General features: G+C 37.6%; 4 protein-coding genes across 16 annotated transcripts; 1 reads left to right on the forward strand and 3 right to left on the reverse strand.

The window, feature by feature from the left end:
- Nucleotides 1–375: 375 nt before the first annotated feature.
- LOC121751779 (berberine bridge enzyme-like 22) lies at nucleotides 376–2,055 on the forward strand. Its single transcript, XM_042146573.1, has one exon. It carries the CDS (start codon nucleotides 478–480, stop codon nucleotides 2,053–2,055), a length of 1,578 nt encoding a protein of 525 aa, XP_042002507.1. The 5' UTR covers nucleotides 376–477.
- A 620-nt stretch (nucleotides 2,056–2,675) lies between these two features.
- On the reverse strand, nucleotides 2,676–6,438 carry LOC121753277 (probable tocopherol cyclase, chloroplastic). 9 transcript variants are annotated; one of them, XM_042148514.1, is made up of 7 exons: nucleotides 6,058–6,438; nucleotides 5,404–5,648; nucleotides 4,721–4,800; nucleotides 4,202–4,278; nucleotides 3,835–3,990; nucleotides 3,172–3,219; nucleotides 2,676–3,080 (listed from the first exon to the last, which is right to left on the reverse strand). In XM_042148514.1, the coding sequence occupies exons 1-5, from the start codon at nucleotides 6,135–6,137 to the stop codon at nucleotides 3,876–3,878; spliced, it is 597 nt and encodes a 198-aa protein (XP_042004448.1). In that variant the 5' UTR covers nucleotides 6,138–6,438; the 3' UTR covers nucleotides 2,676–3,080; nucleotides 3,172–3,219; nucleotides 3,835–3,875. The 9 variants fall into 9 exon arrangements, 8 of the variants coding, with proteins under 8 accessions (XP_042004448.1, XP_042004446.1, XP_042004447.1 ...); XM_042148512.1 differs by having other exon boundaries at nucleotides 3,172–3,297; XM_042148513.1 differs by having other exon boundaries at nucleotides 3,172–3,344.
- Nucleotides 6,439–6,731: 293 nt separating this feature from the next.
- On the reverse strand, nucleotides 6,732–9,649 carry LOC121752174 (probable beta-1,4-xylosyltransferase IRX9H). Of its 4 annotated transcripts, none has more exons than XM_042147106.1 (5): nucleotides 9,253–9,649; nucleotides 7,852–9,065; nucleotides 7,406–7,655; nucleotides 7,108–7,280; nucleotides 6,732–7,032 (listed from the first exon to the last, which is right to left on the reverse strand). In XM_042147106.1, the coding sequence occupies exons 2-4, from the start codon at nucleotides 8,733–8,735 to the stop codon at nucleotides 7,113–7,115; spliced, it is 1,302 nt and encodes a 433-aa protein (XP_042003040.1). In that variant the 5' UTR covers nucleotides 8,736–9,065; nucleotides 9,253–9,649; the 3' UTR covers nucleotides 6,732–7,032; nucleotides 7,108–7,112. The 4 variants fall into 4 exon arrangements, with proteins under 4 accessions (XP_042003040.1, XP_042003038.1, XP_042003037.1 ...); XM_042147104.1 differs by having other exon boundaries at nucleotides 6,732–7,029; nucleotides 9,253–9,646; XM_042147103.1 differs by having other exon boundaries at nucleotides 6,732–7,280; nucleotides 9,253–9,648.
- A 1,240-nt stretch (nucleotides 9,650–10,889) lies between these two features.
- LOC121750684 lies at nucleotides 10,890–15,055 on the reverse strand. Of its 2 annotated transcripts, none has more exons than XM_042145261.1 (8): nucleotides 14,781–15,055; nucleotides 13,795–13,885; nucleotides 13,461–13,686; nucleotides 13,220–13,291; nucleotides 12,949–13,053; nucleotides 12,127–12,848; nucleotides 11,337–11,994; nucleotides 10,890–11,248 (listed from the first exon to the last, which is right to left on the reverse strand). In XM_042145261.1, the coding sequence occupies exons 2-8, from the start codon at nucleotides 13,843–13,845 to the stop codon at nucleotides 11,019–11,021; spliced, it is 2,064 nt and encodes a 687-aa protein (XP_042001195.1). In that variant the 5' UTR covers nucleotides 13,846–13,885; nucleotides 14,781–15,055; the 3' UTR covers nucleotides 10,890–11,018. The 2 variants fall into 2 exon arrangements, with proteins under 2 accessions (XP_042001195.1, XP_042001196.1); XM_042145262.1 differs by having other exon boundaries at nucleotides 13,461–13,675; nucleotides 13,795–13,914.

Raw genomic sequence — 15,055 nt, forward strand, 5'->3', positions numbered from 1 at the left:
CATATAAATATTAGTATAATGTATTTAAACATATGACTTCCTCTTAGAAAAATCAAGGGCAAGGATCATGATCCTAGCTAATATTTAAAATAAGAATAATAAACACCACCCATTGCTTGAGATTTCACCCACAATTCTGATGATGAGAAAAATTATGATATGCATCATGATGGTTAGCACATATCTATCTTGAAGCAATTAAAGACTTCGGTTATAAGATGAAAGGATAATAAATAAAATGTTATACTACAAACTAAGAAGAACTGCAATTTACAATAACTATCTAATTATAGGCGTTTGGTGCAGTTCAATAAATATAACATATAATAACTGCAATTTACAATAACTCTCAAATTAAGGCGTTTGGTGAAGTTCAATAATATATGATAACTGCAATTTATTGTTAGTCTACACAATAAATTGTGAAAAATTAGGACCCAAAAATTTCCCATTGTTTATTTTCTCTAAAATAGTTCAATGGCCTCTCATATGCTACAACATATTTTGTTGTATCTATCCATTTTAATTGGATGTTGCTCGGCACGTAAAGAGAGTTTTGTTGAGTGTGTATCGAACCAATCTTCTTCGGTCGATACTAAAATCTCCCTATACATCTATACGCCTCATTGCCCATCATATTCCAATCTCTTGAACTCTTCGATGCACAATCCAAGATGGATAAATTCTGTTAATCAAAGGCCCAAATTCATCGTCACCCCAACTAACAACGACCAAATCAAAGCCGCCATAACATGCGCCCGGGCCCACGGCTTCGGAATCAGGGTCCTAAGCGGGGGCCACGACTACGAGGGCCTGTCCTTTAGGTCAAAGAGCCGGTTCGTGCTCGTTGACCTAGTCAACCTCAATTCCATCACTATCAATATGGACGACGAGACGGCCTGGGTCCAGGCTGGGGCCACAATTGGCGAATTGTACTACAACATTGCCAACAAGAGCAACACCCACGCCTTCCCTGCTGGCTTATACCCCAGCGTGGGCGTGGGGGGCCACTTTAGCGGCGGCGGCATTGGGACGCTAATGCGCAAATACGGCCTAGCGTCCGACAACATCCTGGACGCAAAAATCATGAATGTGGATGGCGAGGTCTTGGACCGGGAATCGATGGGCGAGGATCTTTTCTGGGCCATTCGAGGCGGGGGCGGGGCCAGCTTCGGCGTGATACTTGCGTGGCGGATCCGGCTTGTCCGAGTTCCTCCCGTGACGACGGTTTTTACCGTGAGGAAAGACCTAGATGATGCGGGGATCGAGGTCGTCGACAAGTGGCAGAAAATAGCACACAAGCTACCAAATGATCTATTCATTCGAGTTCTTCTCCAAAACATAGCCGGAAAGAACACCCCAAAACCTAAATTCGCACGTGCCAATTTCAATTCCCTATTTCTCGGAAATGCAAAAGATTTGTTAGCATTGGTGGAAACAGTATTCCCAGAATTAGGGTTACAAGAGGCAGATTGCAAGGAGATGAGCTGGATCAACACAACACTCTACTTCCCTGGAAAAACAGACCAACCCTATGAGGCTCTCCTCGATAGGGCTGCGAAGGCAACCGGCGGCGGCAACAAGGGGAAGTCGGACTTCGCCACGAGAGCTATCCCGAAATCCGCATACCACGGGATCAACCAGCTGCTATTGAAGGAGGACTTAGCGTTCGTGATCATGGATCCTTTTGGCGGGAAAATAGACGAGATTGGGGAAAATGAGACAGCATTTCCTCATAGGAAGGGGAATTTGTTCAATTTGCAGTATTTGAATATATGGGGTGAGGGGGAAGGGGAGAAGAAGCATTTGGAGTGGAGTAGAGAGGTGTATGAGTTCATGGAGCCTTACGTTTCGTCGTCGCCGCGAGGGGCTTACTTGAATTATAGGGATCTTGATTTAGGGTTTCAGAAGAGGGGAGAACAAAACTACTCGCGAGCTAGGGTTTGGGGAGAGAGGTATTTTAAGGGGAATTTTGAGAGATTGGCTAAGGTCAAGAAGAGGGTTGATCCAGATAATTTCTTTGGGGATGAGCAAAGTGTGCCTCCAATTTCTTGATTGTATATGGATGATTTAAGATAAGATAATGGTAACTTCACATTAAATAATTAGACATGTTAAATGTATAAATTAAAAGTTGTAATGTTTTGTTATAGACATTTTGATAGTTCGATTGCCAAAAAAAATTCGATTTATTTAGGTTTAAACGAGAGTTCAACATCCTAAATTGTCGAACCCCTTTTAAACGAAAGTGAGTCGTAAAATTAGAAAAGTTCGATACAATAAAAGGAAGATAGAAATTATTGATGATTTAGCGAAGAAAACAAACAACGAAGTGGTTGTTTATGAAGAAAATAATCACAAAGACAATTACTTGTATTAAACATGTATATAGTCACAACACATCACTGACACCCCCAACAATCGCCTCAGCAAATAGAAATTGACCTACGCATTATAATGTATTCAATGAGCTGATTAACTTTTAGAACACCATGAATGAAAAATAACCCTAAAAATGTTAACCTTACCTTCAAGAAGAGTATTAATAATACCAACAGTAATAATTAGATTACTAATATTGCCAGCAACAAAAATGCACAACAATTAGATTACTACCACCATAGAAATTGATAACCTTATAATGATTAGATTACACATAATGCCAGCAAAAAAAATGAACTAGACCTTAGAAACTTATAATCTTCAAGAAGAATACTCCTATTATTTACAATTTGAACAGCATATTAGACTACTAATAATGACAGCAACAAAAATGTATAACAATTAGACTACTACAACCTTAGAAATTGATAATCTTCAACTGGAGTATTATTTACAATTTGAACAACAGAAATATACCTTTTTTTTAATGCTACCAGCCAGAAATACCCCTTAATTTCATCAATCTCAGACCAAACCTTATTAAGGTCAAAAGAACCAATCACTTTCATAAGTGGTGGTGATAAGAAATCCCTCTTTGGGATAGGGATATTATTCACAATGTGTTCCAATACAAATTTGATGTTGTCTTTCATGTTAGCATGCAATGGAATTATTGGCGCACCACCTGCAATAGTACCCTGTCGAGAAAATTCAAACTTCAAAATTCCTAATGTGGTAGTAAGTAAAATTGTAGTAATACTTTAACATCAAGTTAATACTTCACCTGACCTTAGTGAACCTTTGAATCTCTGCATACTGTTTCCTTGCATCATCTGACTGAACAAGGTCAGTTTCAAGTTGAAGTATTATGATGTGTTTTAGCCCCCATGAATTCCAAAGCAGCTAAACCTTTTTCTACATTTTCATGTATAGCCCATAGAAAAGTTGCTTCAACCTCCTTTCTAAAATGAGCATAATCATCTCTACCATCATCAAATTGATAGAATATACTATATGACAAATGAGGACTATGTGTATGTGGACTATGTGTTTATCATTAATAGTACTGTTGCAATAACAGCACAAACTGAAACGTGATATAATGAATAACCAACATATTTATTAATTTGAGTAATTTTGTTGTGAGTGTGGACTATATTATTTGGAGTAGTGATCCAACATCACCAATTTCAACATGACGTAAAGAATAGAGAACGTATAGACGTATACATATAAAGACTGTTCGAAATGTGTGAAGAGACGGTATCATTTGATTATTAACAGCACCAAACTCATCTTAGGATACAATATTGGTAAACACAAATTACATGTGTTGGAATTTTTTTTAGAAAAATGGCCAAAATTTAGAAATGAAAAACATCCTTAAATTGATCATGACATTTGTCAATGACATCTTACTAGTATTTTGCTTTTCTATGATAAAAGAAATACCTGTTGAAAGTCCGCCTGCCATACATATTTGCCAGTGAGGTTCAAATACAGGAAAAGCAGCAAGCCATCCTGCTGTTTACTTCTGTTTTGACCCAACATTTCCCCATCCATAAACAGGGCGTGTGCTGTAGGCCCAGCGTGCAGTCTTTACAATTTCTGCAAAATCATTCCTGTCAAGCTAATTGTGTCAATACAAGCTTAAAACAATCTAACTGATTCACTTTAGTCCAAATAATCAAAATTTATAAATTTATGAACAATCTGAGGTGCAGCTCATTGTAAGAACCACACTTGCTCAAGTAAATAAAGAATGCTTTGTGCAATCCAGGTAAATTAAAAAAATAAAAAGTTTCAGAAGAAGATTTACCTTCCATCGTCACGAATAGAACCCTGGTGCCAAAGTGGGGTAACTTGGAAGCCCTCCAAAACCCTGCTGTTGAACTCCTGAACAAAATATTTTGCTGAGTTACAATGGAAACCACCATGTCCCAATCCGTATATAAAAGCTGAAAGGTCCTTAACTTAGTTTTAGTAGTAAAGGTATGGACATGAATATAATGCTCTTTCTAAATAACAGCCACTTCCTGGTTTTGCTTGTAATGTACATGGTATTGGAGCATACCAAAAAAAAGTGCCCTTGGTGTGACAAGGATTTTAATAATGGTTACGTGATGTATTTTGTGAGAGGAGAAAGGGCCCAACTTTGTATTTTTTTATTTTTATTTTTATGTTAGTTAATGAGGGTAAAGTATAATTAAATATGTCCAAAAAGGGAAGTAAGAAGTGTGCATTATTTTGTGGGACGTCCCAAAATGAAAATGTTCACTATTTTCTGGGATGGAGGGAGTATAAACTAAACAGCGTTCAGTAGCATTTCAGTGCTAACCTGCGGAGGGATCTCTCTCTTTGGGGGTTTCATATTCTTTTGTGGTACAAATGTACTCCCAAGCATTAACTCATCCCTGTCTATCAAAAGCAAAATCATCAATTAGACAACCACTGCCTAATTTCATGTAAGACAATGAGGGAAAGAATGTTCAATTCTAAATTTTCAGTGACAAAACAATGCAATGGATGAGATTCCAATAAGAAAGAGGAAAATTCCTCCTCATTTAGAAAGGGAATACTGTTTCAAATTGAATGTAGTGATCAAGGAGCTTCAAAATGCTATTCTGAAAATCATCTTATTGACTAGTTATATTAATCATCCTTGTAATGTCAAAACCATCTCTCCGATAAATGCCAAAGAGAATGACGTACAAACTGGTTCCTTGATAAGTAAGCATGGTCTATAACCACAAGTAACAAAGCTGAAAGTAAACTGTAGCAGGTTTCCGACATTCTTATAAAGATCTGTATGGCTGCTCAATGCGCGATAAAACCATCATAATATTGTGAAACACAGAAAGTATTTCAGAAAAGAAGATAGTAACTCAAAGCTGACTAATGGTGATAATAGATCTACTTTTTTAACCAGGTTCTACCGAATATACAGAAGGCTATTGTGATGGGAAAGTGAAGCAAATATACACACACACAGACACACGCACATATAACAAACAAATATACCTCCCCAAAAGTTCTTTGATTCTTCAGAGAACTGGCAGATGAACTTGTCGTCAGCCCCTAGAATTTGAGCGCCAATTCCAGTTGATCGCGGCCCGTACTGTGCCTCCTCCAGTCTGCTCAATTTCTTAGAGAATGCTGGGTTCTCTAAAGAGTACATGAAGCAAAAACTCTGCCTGCACTCTGGAATAGAAACCTTGAAATACCAGCCCTCAAAAAACTTCCGGGCCGTTCCATCAAAGTGAAACCTGAAGAAGAAAATGATAACTCATTCATTCAATCTAATACAATCATCGTTAACATAAGTACATAACTGTTTACAAAGTAAATTTAAGATGGAAAACGATTATATTTTGTGCATTCAATTCAATTGCCGCTGACTCTAATCTCGGACGTGCTAAAGCATTCCCTGCTGCAGCATGTCTTTATTTCAGCTTAAGCTGCAAGGAACATCCCCACGCGTTGTTCCTCAACTACAGTCTAGACATTGCAACTTACAGTTTTATACAGACATCGACAAAATATAGCAAACAAAATCATAAGAGTTCATTTCAATCACACAGTAAAAATTTTAACTGTTACTCAACAAATTTCGAGCGGAGTCATAATCACCTAAACAGAAATTAAATTCTCGAATTCATAAGAGAGAAAATTTACCCGCTGTGAACGGGTTCGGAGGGGGCGGTTGCGAGGCGTGCGTTCGTAAATAGGTTCGGCAATAACAACCACATCGCCATTCTCTTTAGCGATTGGGGAAGTGACTGTATTGGCGTTCAACGCAGCTTTCACCGAAAAATCTCGCCGCGAATTTTTCCTGATCGGCAGCTCCGCCGGAGAAAACGGAAGTACTGTGGTGGTTTTAGGACGAAGAGGCGACGAATTAAGGCATGGATTTCTGGAAATTGCAGAGAGATTCTCCATTGATGGAGCTCACCGAGCGTAGTGAGTGAGTGAGTGTGGTGGAGATAACAAAGAGGTGGCGACTGGCGCGGCGGCGACACTTGTAGTCGGTTGCTGGAATGTGGTGACGTTGCCGAATAAATCTTCATCACATAATTCAGATTTATTTAATTATTTATTTGTTTTATTTTTCTGTAAAATATAGCCAGAAAATCAAACTCAAAATGGAAAGTTTTTTTTTTCGTTTTTTTCAAGAAACCGACATTTTATATGGTTTTTCCTTATCCATTTGTTATTCATGTTATTTTTTTCTGTTAGGGTGTGTTTGGTTTGGCATTTAGGGACAGCTAGTGGATGCTTTCTGACATTTTCTAATGTTTGGTTTGAAATATACCGTTTCACATTTAATGAAATAAAAAAATAAGAGAAGATTTAGAACACAAAATTTAAATAGATTAAATCATAGTTACATAACAAACAATTATCAAGAACTACATATCTTTTTTCATCCTCACTTTCTCCTTAGCATTTCCATTTTCTCTTCCACAATGGATCTTCAAACCTAATGTTGTATCCATGACCAATCTTATCAAGATGACAAGATAGAGCTGTACAGAAATAATATCCAACCTTGAACCAGGAAAATTCTTCGACGAATCTGTTGGATCGTCTCCAATCTCCATAACCGGGACAATAAATCTCTGCATAAGCGCGTTCGTACACTTGGGACTGCTAATGTAAAATAGTAAGCACTCAGAAGAAGGGAAACGGACAAAGGAAATGGCTAAAGAGGATCCATCTTCTTACACAAATCAAAGTTGCAAAGCATCAGTAAGTGGAGAGATGATACTTGTAAACCAGTTATGAGGGTAGGAATATGTGTCAGTTGTGTGATGCCAAACCATGATTCCTGAAGAGGCCATCGAGAAGCACTCCATTTGACTCTCATCCTCCACGAGCTGCTCAATAAACGTGCTTGCCTGCAATGGAGTAAACATGTTTGCATGATGCATTGACAAAATTAACATGGACAAACATGAATGATTTCAACTATACGATCTGATGCCTTTGGCGTTCACATGGTGGCATTTATACGGAAACTCACTTGTATGTCTGGCTTCACCGTCTCGATCTGCCTGATTGGCTCGATTATGGGCATGTGCCATCTCTTCTGATCCCAAATCACGGTGCTATTGAAAGCAAAACCTGACATCTCAGCGTGGAATCTCTGAGATCGTCTCTTCCTGTCATCAACGTGCCACCCTACCACTCGAGAGCTGTTACAAATCGGACCCTCAATGAGAATTTCGTCTCTGCTTTGAACCAGCATGGCCGTTGTCCATGTCCCTATCCGACTGCATCAATAAAAAAGTTGAGTATCGTCACAGTCATTTGCACTTTATCACATCCTAATTTGAATAGGTTACTGGTTCACTAGCTACATACATTTAAGTTGCTCGAAGAGATGAGTAAGTTCGACCTTAATTTCAGAGCAAATATATCTCAAGCAGATGAAATTTCCAATACATGAGTTCGAGGTGAATGCAATACCTAATGTTTCTCATCTGGTTAAAGAGGGCAGTCGAGTATATCCTATCATCGTCTGCAAAGTATGCAATCCCATCAAGACGGTGTGTCTCTATGTGCGAGAGCGCCACATTCCTAAGGTGTGCGCTTCTATCTGTTATCCCAGTTTCATTCTTGATACTGCATATGAGATGTCTGTACATGACTCCAGAGTTCCTCAAAAGATCAGCCGTCTCCATGGACTGATAATTCATCTCCACGACTATCCAAAGAAGAGGGTGTTGGATCAGTCTCAACGTGTGTGCCAAGCGATTGAGGAAGTAGGCCTGAAGCGGCTTAGCATATGTTGGAGTGATGACGATCAGAAGCTTATCAATATTAAACACCACATCACGAGACTGATTCATCGAGTTACTTAACATGGTAAGGTCAGAACGAGGATTGCTCACTTCAACATTGACCTTCTCTCTCCCCCACGTAGAGTTCTCTTGCAGAGAAACTTTGCCTACTTTTGACATCTCATTTTTCAACCCAATCAACTCGAAATCAAAAGCTTCTTGTTTAGGCAAGGAATTCGTGGACATACTCAATGGTATAAATGGTGTAAGCCCAACAAAGATACCAACAACAAAGCACATCAAGATATGTAAGTAAACCCTCCGCCAAGAACTAAACCTATCAACATCCCTAGAAGCTCGTTGTGAGAAAAGGCCAAGAACAAAGCTCTGGATTCTGTACAATGCATAGTCCAAGGAGCCCAGCAAGGAAGACAACAGCCCCGCTTGTGGAGGGTAGTTCTGACTGTTTGAAGACGACTTGGACAAAGGCGACGCCACTTGACAAGCCTCCCCATTGCCTAAACCTCCCGGCCGAGGAACGGGAGACAATGTTCTTCTGATTGATGCCATCACAAATCCCTACTAGGACATCCAATTTCCCCAAACACACACACTGTTTCTATCGATTTTCGCCCTAACAAAGATCCTTCCAACCACAGAATACCTGCTTATCATACCAACAAATGCAGTTTCCTAGTGTCTGATATTAACTGCTGCTATGTTAAAGTAGATAATCATCTCTTCTTCTTCTTCATCCCCTTTATATAACTTGAAACAAAGATTTCAATCTTTTTTAGAGAAGATGCTGCGTTCTGCAAAACATCCCTTTTTCAGGCACCATAATCAATCTTCAAAGCCTTAACATACACCAAATTCCTCAATTTCCTCCTCAAACAAATCCTGTTAAACGCCTTAACAGATTCAAATAACCGCATAACTTATTATTAAAAAAGTCATTTCCAATCATAGATTAAAAAACGAATATCAACAACTATAACCCCAGCAAAAATTCATCTCAATCCTACACAAAACTAGATTTCAAGCTTAGATAATGAAAAAAAGCAAAGCTCTTGCAATAATCAGTTACCTTGTTTTCTTCGCAAATGAATTAAGCCTCCAATTTTTGCACCAATCTCAAAGCGCAGTGGCAACAAAAACTAAAAAAATCAGCTCAATTTGCAAAAGAATTTAACTACTTTGAGATGAGTAGTCAGTGAATCCGTGAATCCGGACAAGATTTTATCTGGACATGTGAAAAGGAGTGGAAGAAAGAGAGGAATGATTGTGTGTAGTGTTCTTTTTTTATTGTGATAGCAAAACTAACTAAATCAATTGAAAGTGAGAGATTTAACATAAATTCAAACAATTATTAGTACTAATTCTTTACATCAGATCTGCAACAACGATCACTGAAAATTTATGTGCATTCAATGCAAAAAAATAAATTAAAAACGGTAAAACAGTATCTTTGCATATGTTGGTTACAATTGGTGGTTTTCAAGCAAAAGTTTTCGGTTAAGGGAAATTAATATTGGTTTAATCAAATCAGATATGCCTCTTCTTTTTTCCATAAAAGTGTTGAATTTGTTCAAAAAATAGTGAAATTTTTATTGTAGTGCATGAACTGGTTTAATTGATAACTTTTTAAAGATTTATTAACAAATTTAATCAAGATGTGTTAATTATTACTTTATTATTAATGTTTATTGCGTGCATCTTTTAGGTATCAATCAACCAGTTTGATTATGACTGATTAGTTACTACTATATCATTTGTTGAAAAACATAGAGTACGTTATCGTTGTAGTGTTGATTTCATTATTATGCATTCATTTTATTTTCTAAAATATTTTTTCACTTCGTTACTCTGTTTATTAATATTTGAAGTATTTGGGTGGGGAGCCTTTAGGCTTTTCATTTTATCTAAAAAGGCCCAAAATCGAGGCCTTTTTTTTTTTGGAGCGTATTATGGAAGAAGAGAGAAAAAGAATTTGTTTACTTTCTCTATGTCAAATAGATGTAAATGAAAAAAAGTGGCACTACTATAGTCTTATTTCGTATTAAAATAAAATCCATTATTTCCTTATTTGTTTACTTTGGAATGCATATTTTTTAGTTACTAACGTGCAGATTTTAAAACAGTGGCTGCATAAGATGTTAGTATTCACAAAAGTGAAATAAAACTTCACCTTTAACAAAAGATAATTAACAATTTAATTTCATTATGGTATGTAATGAAATAAGATCTTACAAACATTCGCCACGAAAAATAATAATAACATGTGTCTGTTTCAAAATATCACATTTGTATTACTAAATATTTGGATGATTCAAGAATTTGGTGTTTCATTTATGTCACTATTTTTTTCCATTTTTTTAATCATTTCTCTTTAGACAAAGTCAATCCCACATACATGTGTTAATTAAAATACATATCAAATTTCTTGTGGTCATATTTTGTCAAGGCTAGTATGTATGATCGATTACTACATTTTATATCCAACGTGTAGATGCACACATGAATAATTGACTATATATAGTTGAATTACATGAGCTTACATATGGATTATAAGATTCAAAGTCATGGACTCGTTGTTTATAAATATTAAAAAAATTCCAAGATTAATCAAGATAATGGAACACTAAACCTCGCCTAGAAATAATATTAAAAAAAAATAAACTTGTTTTATTTGGTATAAAATGCTCAAGCCAAAAAATTGGCAAACTACAGTATACCGAATCAATGTTTAAATTACTAAAATATCATTTTAAATAGAAACTAATTATAACAATTGCCTTATTAAATCATAAGGTAAATGCTGATTCTTATTTATCAAAATGAGTTCTAACTTGATCACGCTCTCTTTCTGCGAGGCTTTCTTCCTCTCTTCCTGCCATCGACATTGCCTAGCCGCGATTTTCCCTTCAAACCATTCGTCTTCTTTCCTCGCTTCAAATCTTTTGCGGTTATGGTGAATTCATTTCCTACTCCAGGAATGCTGAAGTCTGCAGGATTCCTGTTGAGAGTGCACTCCCCTAATGCTTCTTCATTACTTTTTGAGCTCCTTGCCTCATCTTGAGTTACTGTAGAAAACAATATATGTATGTATGTATGTTGTCAAGAAACAAAAAACAGAAGAGTTTCAGCAGTGAATGCTCTTATCTCACTTACCTCTTAACGAAGAGCTGCTGCCGTTTTCATTAAAGTGGAGGAAGCTCATGAGGTTCTCCTTTCCATTTAGAGGCGGGTGGTGCTTGCAGGGAGACAAGGGCTGACCTACTTTATATGAAGGATCAGACTTCTTAACTCTCTGCTCCATCAAGGATAACAGCTGCATTGCGGGAATTGTACCGCTCTGGTTCCCCTCCTCTCTGAGCTCAGCCACATCAGTTACGACTTTCTTTCCCTTGGCATCGGCACTTCTCCATTTGTCTAAGAAGGAGACTGGACTCGGGAGAATGGGGCGCTTCTGGGCACGGGAATCTAGCATTTCTTCCCATGTAGTGGACTTTGCTCCTGCCATTATAGAGGAACACTCTGGTTTCCTAAGTTTTGTCATATCCCTCTGATATTTATTTGGTTGGACTCCCATGTTTCCATTTGAAACATTTATGCTGCTGGGAAGAGGAAGTGCGGCTGCAGAAGGATATGTTTTCGTTGTATCACGTCTCCTCGGATTTCCACGTTCTCTTTCATGCAGGTTGTTGGCCAACAGCTCAACTATTTCTATCGGTATGTCATCTGATGCTCCAAGTTCTGCATTGTTATCTCTGTTTCCCGAATCAGTTATTCGTTTGCCAGTCTTGTAACTGCGGAAGGCAGAGGCATTCTAGAGAATGAACATCAGAGGGATTCAATTAGTCACACCTAAAAAAAAACAGTTTTGAACTAATACCATTGATTGATTGATAAAGACATGAAATATCAAGATAATGAATATGAGAAGTTAATTTTGTTGTACCACATGAGTTTTTTGCAGAGGAAAACTCCTCTCCTTGGAAAGGGTAGTGAATTGCTGCTCTTCTTCCATATCAGCCATCTCCGGTATTTCCACATTGAGATCGGGAATGTACCTACGCTTCCTGGAAGAACTTTGGTCATTGTGATCACCTACAGGATCCTTAAAACTATTGAGTGAAAGGCCCAACTCCATGGTTCCTCCGCCATTGGAATTTCCGAAGATGCTTCTTCTGGGATCCACAGCCCCAATTTTCTGTGTTTGTTCCTGTAGACTTGCAGAGGGCATGTTATTTGGATGGAGAGACTCACCCATTTGGGCTCTTTCATTGTCTCTACGGGTGTGTCTCATCTTTTTGTTGGCATCAATAGCTTTAACCTTTTTGGGGTCAAGCACAAGGCCCTTAGTTCTCTTAGCAAAAGCCCTTGGAAAAATTGACAGCAGAGGCTCTGTGTCTTCTCTCGGAGAGATCTTTCTTTTCCTCTCAGCTTCTGCACGACCGGCAGGGACGTCTACCTGATGCTGAGGAACTAGAACTAATTCCATCTCAGTTGATGCAACCTTCATTCCACTTGATGAGGCTGATCTAGTCCTTGGAATATTGCTAGTTTGGGTCCTTTCTTCCACCAATATATCAGCCAAAGAACGTAGCTTCGGCTTTCTCCTGCTTGCCAATGCACTCAAAGGACCATCCCTTCCATATGATACATTAGCTGGCTCTTCAACTGCACACAAAGGTTGGTCAGCGAAACATGCTATATCTATAGTTATCTTATCATTAGTAGGAAATAATCAGTGAGAAATTCTTTCACATTTTCAGTATACCTGGAGTGTTATTAAGCCTCTTGAAAACCTGCTGCAGATTTACTTCAGGCATATGCAATGAATTTCTAGCTTCTATATCCCTGATATCTGCTTTACCTTTGCTACCTGAGGAGATATTCTTGATGTCACATATGGGGAAAAAATCGCATTGTGCTCTATGCCAACTAGCAAATGATTTTAATCTAACTGATATCATAATCAAGAATGAATACAGCTTGGAACTACACACGTGACTTTTTAAACAATACATGACTTATGTAACAAAACTTACATGTGAAATCGCCGCTGCATAAATTAAGTGTCTTGTTAATTTTACTTTGATCACTGTCTTCCCCTTCTGCATCTATAACCAAAGTTTATTACCTCAAATTATTGTAAGGATATAACAAAATATACAACAAAAAGTTCTTGCTAACTGCATTTATAGACGCGCAGTTCATAAATTTTGCACATAAATCAATTTAATTACCTACTTTTGTCACAACTATGTAATCTTTAATTTCAGCATTTACCTGTGTTATCTCTCCTGTGTGTGGTTGCCACTGCCATTTCTTTTGTAGTTGTCTTTGTTTCAGCATTTGGAACACAGCTCGAACACTGCCACCATCGAAATTCAGGAACAGATAGAGGAGGCAGCTGATAGTTAACCGGATCAACATCATTGCCTTGAGGTGCAAATGGATAACATGTCTTCAAATCCTTTTTTCTCATATCAGCAACAAAACCACTGCACCAACACTTGAGAAATCAAAATACAGCACACTTCACATTGTTAGAAGGAAGCACTCAATATTGCACATACACTGTGCAGTACAAAAGATGTCGAATTAATCAACTGCCACTCACCGTATAGAAAAATGCTCGTGTTTTGGTGGCTCGCTTGCTTCCATGGCACATCTAATATCAATAGCTATTGAGTTGATCTGAACGAACAATCCTAGCTTCGATGTAGAATCCACAAAATCACTATCTCCCATAACAACAATATCCAATTCAGTAACATAAACCCATGAACCGGTCACTGAAATGAAGCTATTAGTACACAATTGCAAAAGTTGGGGCATAAAATCATGGTATGAAATGTATGTAACCTGAGAATTAAAAAGATAAATACACAAGAGTAACAGTAATTAAAAGTGAAAGAAGCATTCATCAATTGCAAGATAGTAGTAGTATGAATTTAGTACAAGCCTTGTCCTAAGCAACAGTTGAAACCCTAGTTAAGAATCCCAGCAAAGACAAAGCTCGATACAGCAAAATCTTACAGATGTCAGCATGAGATATAATATTCTAATAGAGAAATGAACTAAACAAAAAGTAAAATGAGTAATTAAAAGAACAATAGCCCAATTTCAATTTTAGGGTTTTCCTGTTGAAGAAAATTCAATTCGGAACTTTAAATCAGATCGGAAAATTCAACTGGCACCGAAAATTAAATCAAAACCCCCCACACAGCTCACGCAATCGCCAAACTGTAAATCGTGACTTTTTGTGTTAATTTCATTAGCTCAAATTAGGGTTTTATGAAGTCATAACGTTATTTTAATATACCAACTTCACCAGCTATACATGGAAAAAAAACAGTAAAGAATAAGCAATAAAAAGTGCCATAAAATGATGAGAAAGTGAAAACAAAAACACACCAAAAAAGGACAGCTAAAAATAAGATACCGAGGTAAATTTTGAAATCCACTTCGGATAAAAATAGATGCAAGACATATCAGGTAAAACTCAGCTGAAAGTCAGCTAAAACCTAGTGAATTTGTAAAAAAGCAAAAAATTAAATATAAATAAAAACGTAAATAGTACTGTAAGAAGAAAAAAGTAGGAACCTTTTTTCTCGGATCGCGAAATCAGATCAAAAATCTCCACTCATCGGCAGCATAGATATCATTTCTCCACAAATCACTCCGAAACAATCGCCATTCATCTCTCGAAAACCAATCTCCACCGATTCAACGGCTGCGCCGGCGAATTCGCGCCGGAATCCACCGCGTGCCCTAGCGTATCAGCTCTGAAATCCGACAGCGAAAGAGAGGGGAAAAAATTGGTATAGAGAGAGAAACATGAAAATGAAGAGATATAGAGAGAGAGGAATAGAGTTGAG

This window comes from Salvia splendens, chromosome 10 (genome assembly GCF_004379255.2).
Source record: "Salvia splendens isolate huo1 chromosome 10, SspV2, whole genome shotgun sequence".
Lineage (NCBI taxonomy): Eukaryota > Viridiplantae > Streptophyta > Magnoliopsida > Lamiales > Lamiaceae > Salvia > Salvia splendens.

Excerpts from the sequence above, each read along its gene's own strand:
- LOC121751779 (XM_042146573.1), top strand. The coding sequence starts at position 478 with ATGGCCTCTCATATGCTACAACATATTTTGTTGTATCTATCCATTTTA.
- LOC121753277 (XM_042148514.1), bottom strand. The coding sequence starts at position 6,137 with ATGGCGATGTGGTTGTTATTGCCGAACCTATTTACGAACGCACGCCTC. Across the intron at positions 5,649-6,057 it reads TCCGAACCCGTTCACAGCGG|GTTTCACTTTGATGGAACGG; the intron begins GTAAATTTTCTC and ends TTTCTTCTTCAG. Across the intron at positions 3,991-4,201 it reads TCTATTCGTGACGATGGAAG|AAATTGTAAAGACTGCACGC; the intron begins GTAAATCTTCTT and ends ATGATTTTGCAG.
- LOC121750684 (XM_042145261.1), bottom strand. The coding sequence starts at position 13,845 with ATGTGCCATGGAAGCAAGCGAGCCACCAAAACACGAGCATTTTTCTAT. Across the intron at positions 13,292-13,460 it reads ACACAGGAGAGATAACACAG|ATGCAGAAGGGGAAGACAGT; the intron begins GTAAATGCTGAA and ends CTTTGGTTATAG. Across the intron at positions 11,995-12,126 it reads CTCTGCAAAAAACTCATGTG|AATGCCTCTGCCTTCCGCAG; the intron begins GTACAACAAAAT and ends TTCATTCTCTAG.
- LOC121752174 (XM_042147106.1), bottom strand. The coding sequence starts at position 8,735 with ATGGCATCAATCAGAAGAACATTGTCTCCCGTTCCTCGGCCGGGAGGT. Across the intron at positions 7,656-7,851 it reads AACCAGATGAGAAACATTAG|TCGGATAGGGACATGGACAA; the intron begins GTATTGCATTCA and ends TTATTGATGCAG. Across the intron at positions 7,281-7,405 it reads CGGTGAAGCCAGACATACAA|GCAAGCACGTTTATTGAGCA; the intron begins GTGAGTTTCCGT and ends ACTCCATTGCAG.